At 30.3% G+C, this 5011-nt stretch overlaps 1 protein-coding gene across 1 annotated transcript in view; it reads left to right on the forward strand.

Annotated features, from left to right (window-relative positions):
- Positions 1 to 4469, forward strand: part of Pop1 (POP1 ribonuclease P/MRP subunit) — a 7866-nt gene extending 3397 nt beyond the window's left edge. The window contains exon 5 of the mRNA XM_018541783.1: positions 3420 to 4469. Within this exon, the coding sequence (XP_018397285.1) occupies positions 3420 to 4453 (1034 nt within the window). The 3' untranslated portion in view covers positions 4454 to 4469. The remainder of the gene's footprint in view (positions 1 to 3419) is intronic.
- Positions 4470 to 5011: the final 542 nt, after the last annotated feature.

Raw genomic sequence — 5011 nt, forward strand, 5'->3', positions numbered from 1 at the left:
TTATATTTATAAAAATATATATATACATATATATATATATATATATATATATATATATATATATATATGACTATTTTAATTTCTGAAATATATCCAAATTATTTTGTAGGTATTTTTCTTTTATTTTAGAAAAACAGATTTTAAATAAAAAGGACTCAGCAATGGTTCTTATGAAAATGGGGTTCCAGTCAAATTGACTGAAATTTTGATATGTTATAGATTTTAACTCACTGATTAAAAATCTCAATGGTCACTAAGCCAAATAATCAATAGTTTTGAAGTTATGGCAACTCAAACATCCAAAAATTAGCTCTACCTGGTGTATCAAATATTATACTGAAGATATTTTATAGTAAAGATACCTATACTTATTCAGAATCTGGAAACTATCACAGGTATACTCACATACACACACACACACACACCCACCCACCTACCCATCGTCAGACGGACTCATCATGATATTAGGCACGTGAGATTTAATTCAATGTGTTTCATTCCCTTAAAAATCTTCATTCACACCTTTATGTACATACACTTACACACCCACATATACGAATATACATGCACGCACGCGCAAGTATACGCAAACATAGTTTTTTTTAAAGAAAAATGATGTTTTATGAGTCAAATGATCACGTATCGGTACGTTTTGATACAATCATACATGTGAGACCGTTCAGTGCATGTGTGTGCGTGTGCGCGCGCGTATATATTCATATATATGAGTGTATAAATGCATGTATATAAAAATATAAATATAAATAAAAATATATAAAACTCTTAAAATGTGGTTCAATTCTAAAACAATAAATTCATTAAATAAGCATAAAACCACGTAAGCATAAATAAAAATGTTTAAGGGGACAAAATACTTAAATACTTAAATCTCACGTGCCTAACATTACGACATACCGCCTAACGGTGGAGGTAAATTGTGGATGTTTGAGTCGCCATAACTTCAAAACTGTCGATTATTTGGCCTAGTAACCATTGAGACTTTTAATCAGTGAGCCAAAATCTACAGATCATATCTGTAGATCATATCAAAATTTCAGCCTATTTGACCGAGACTTTATTTCCATAAGAACTGTTGCGGTGTCCTTTCACAAGTTCGGGATAGAAATATGATATGCAATAAATTTACATCATATGTATTTGTTTGTAAAATTTAATATTATTCTAAATAAACACGAGAAACGTTTTTTGGTCGAAGTTAAATGGTAAACTAATACATATGACCGTACTCGCAAACAACGGCACAATTTCGACGCGTTCTCAATAATTTAATTCCACAAAAATTCTTATCTCTGAAGACATGAAAGCATTAATCGATTCGTTTGATTATATTTTAATTTGCCTTTTTTGTAATTCAATTTTTTAATTATATAAAACTTAATTAAACATAGTTAAACCTAGTTAAACTTTTTTTAAGTTAAATTTAAATTAAGATATTAATTTTTGCAATAGTACTAATGAGAGCACACCGAGAAAACAAACGCCCCGGCCGCTCAAAGTATAGCCCAGTTCGGCGCGGTGTGGCACGCTTTCTCTCTTGTCTCTTCAACGCACTGCCGACGTAGCTAATGTTTGATAAACTGAGCAGGGCTATACCTCGAGCGGCCAAAGCGTTACTCTCGGTGCGTTCTCATTGGTACAATTGCAAAAATTAATATTTCGATTATTATTGCGAATATCGTTAAAGGGTATAGGACTTTTGTGTTTATTTTGATTCTATCTGTCTTTTAGTGCGCGATTCGAGAAGTCTCACGGAACAGCCTGTATATGTATATTGTATACATGTGTAGGTTGTGTTAATTCAAATAGCCAAACTTTGGGAGCATTTAGGGAATCAATAAACTAAGAAAAAAAGTTTAGAAATATATTTGATTTTGCTTCGTTTTGAAGAAAATCGTAAAAAAAAGACAAAACGCAATTTTCGGAAAACTATTGTTTTCAAAGTAGAATATTATTGTTTTATAATAATATTCAGAGGGATTTGTATGAAATCACCGACAATCATTTCATCGACAATGTTTTAATTGATACTGTTTGATTGACATGATAAAATAAAATCACTGACAATGTTTACGTCGACACTCGTTTTACCGACATTGACTTTGCATGTATATGTAGTACTTATATAAGGCTGTATTTATGTCATTTTCATTAATGATTTCATAATCGGTAATTTTACATTAATTTTCTCGCAAAAGTATTAAGTGGAACTACAACGATAACAATGCAAACTATATATTTTTATATACCGAGCTTTGTTTTGATATTAAATAATATCAATAATGCTTATGTATAAAAATAACATTTCTGACACATTTATCTAGTTTTGCTCCATACAACAGTTTAATTTTTCACGCAAACAAATTGAATCGATATGTCAGCGAGAAGCTTATACACTTATGTATGTTATTTTCTCTTTGCATTATATGTATAATATCAATTCTAATATATAGTAAATAGATTCAAATAGGACATATAAGAGTCAAATTAAACAACAAGAACATAAAAGTCAACATCTAAAAATATGTAAATATGATTAAATGATTGCATGTTTAGGCATATAAATTGAGCCATCTTCAGATTTTAAAAAGTTACGCGGTTGATAATACGAACATGTTGTAAAATTCGCAAGAATAAAAAACGCTTTACTTAATTAAGTGAAGCGTTTTTTATTCTTGCGAATTTTACAACATGTTCGTATTATCAACTGCGTAACTTTTTAAGTAAGTTTATTAATTAAGTATTCTCAACCTCTCGAATGCTTCGCCGAGGAACAGAAATTTCTCACAAACAGTTTGATGACCGATATATTTTAATATATAGCTTTGTATTATAATGTGCATTGTAAAAAAAAATACTAGTTGAAAAATTACATGAACAAGTGTAAAATTTATACAATTTATAATGTATATATGTATAGATTTTGTTGTTCATGTTATTTTGTATAAAAATGCGCTAAGAGTATGTATATGTTCCACGTAAAAAACTAAAAAAAACTCCTTTTCAAAAAAAAGGTTGAAAAGGCGCTAAGAGTATATAGAGCTAAAAATAAAGTCTGTTCTTTTTAGCTGCATTTCTTGCACACTTTAGCGTTTTTCAACTCTTCTTTCGCAGCTAAACAAAACAGGCCATTAACTCAGAGTTGAGTTGAATCACTAAATCAAATACGGCATACACTATTAGTTTATTAATTCCCTATATGCTTCCGAAGTTTGACTAAAATTCAAAATATCTTGCATATGTATACATATACATACATGTATAAAATACAAAAATTAAAAATTAGATTGTATGTTTAAAAAGCTTATCCTACATATATAATCCTAGATGCGTAGTCTTACAAAATTTTCGATTTTTCCTTTGATATTTATTAAAAATAATACAATGATGTATGTTGACAGGTTTAGGTTCTGGTGTAGATGTTATTATACCAGCCAGATGGGCAATGCCGTTTTGGCTTGCGTTTTTGATGCAATGTGCGAGAGTAGGTGCACTTCAAGAATCAAAATCGATAGCTTTTGAAAGTTTGAATTTAAATACACCTGATGTTAATGATCCCGACAGTCCTGCCTACATGAGAGAAGCATTAATTACAAAGGAACAATTGACTAAAAAATATTTCCGTTACCCACCAAATAGACGAACTAATTTTGTCAAATTCGGAATTCGTAGTCCTTTCTTTTGCGATTGGAAAAATTTGATGAAAAACTGGTCAAACAACGAAGATTTTTATGTTTTAAGAAATCGTGAACTTTTGCTACTTTTACAAGCAGCTATTTGTCCTGCCAAAAATAAAAATGCAAAATTTCTTGCTCAAAATACGCAATCTAATTTTCCAAATTTAGACGATTATAAAAATTGCTTAATACATATTCATGTATCTGTAGTAGGAAAAGGATTGCCGAAAAAATTTGCTATTATATGCATGCCGACATTCGAAGATTTGAACGAATTTAAAAGTAATAAAAAATGGCTTGGACCTGTAGAAAAGTGCCATAACGATCCGAATGAAAAAATTCGTAAAGCATTACGAAAGAATCATTTGATACTATTAAAACGACTAAAACGACAAAGAGTTAGATGGAAGCAAGCATTGAGAAACAATGCGTTAAAGTTCCTGAAAGAATCGGATAAGTTAAATGAAAGTACACGTATAACCGTTTCATCGCATCATAAAATTATATCTGATCAGTTAGTAAAAATGTCCGAATTGTATCTTCCAGAATGTGCAGAAGTTCGCCATTCTTGCGATAGAGAAGTTATGGGATATATAACACTAGGGGACTTTTTATTTAGTCAAGCAAAAGGTATTGGTATCGGATATATCACATTGATCTCATTACTCGAAATGATTAACAAAAAATTTAACATCGTTCTTGTCAGAAATACTCAAACACGACAATACAGATTAGCAGAATTAAGTATATTAATTTGATTTATAGTAATTTATATTTTATATACACTTGTATACTTTCAAACTGATGAAGGCCTTCACACATAAAAAAAAACTCAAGATAATAATGAAATTAATATGTTGTTTTTACTACTAACTTACGTTACGATCTTACGGTCTCTACTGTGATTGGTCAATTTGTTTATTACTTCTTAAGTTTTATGTTTTGAATTTTTCTATGTGCCGTGGCTTTAAGAGCTCTTATAAATGATTTATATATTAATTATTGGATCTTCCATAAAATATGTTTTCTATGAAATGTGTTATTCATTACGGTTACCCTACCAACCAATGGACACCTGACGAAATTGAGCATGCACACTGCGAATTTTAGTTCCACTATACCTTTCTCTCTCGCACCTAACCTTGGCTTCAGCCCAATACATTGGCGATATAGGCAATGAGCGTTTCATGTTATATATGTTTTATAAGAATAAAGCGGGGAGCACAGACTTTTGCATAACGCATAAACCATATACATAAAGAATTTGATTGGTCCATTGACTCATGCATAAGAAAATGGGCCAATCAAATTCTTTA

The sequence above is a fragment of the Cyphomyrmex costatus genome, unplaced genomic scaffold (genome assembly GCF_001594065.2).
Source record: "Cyphomyrmex costatus isolate MS0001 unplaced genomic scaffold, Ccosl1.0 scaffold30, whole genome shotgun sequence".
NCBI classification, from domain to species: domain Eukaryota; kingdom Metazoa; phylum Arthropoda; class Insecta; order Hymenoptera; family Formicidae; genus Cyphomyrmex; species Cyphomyrmex costatus.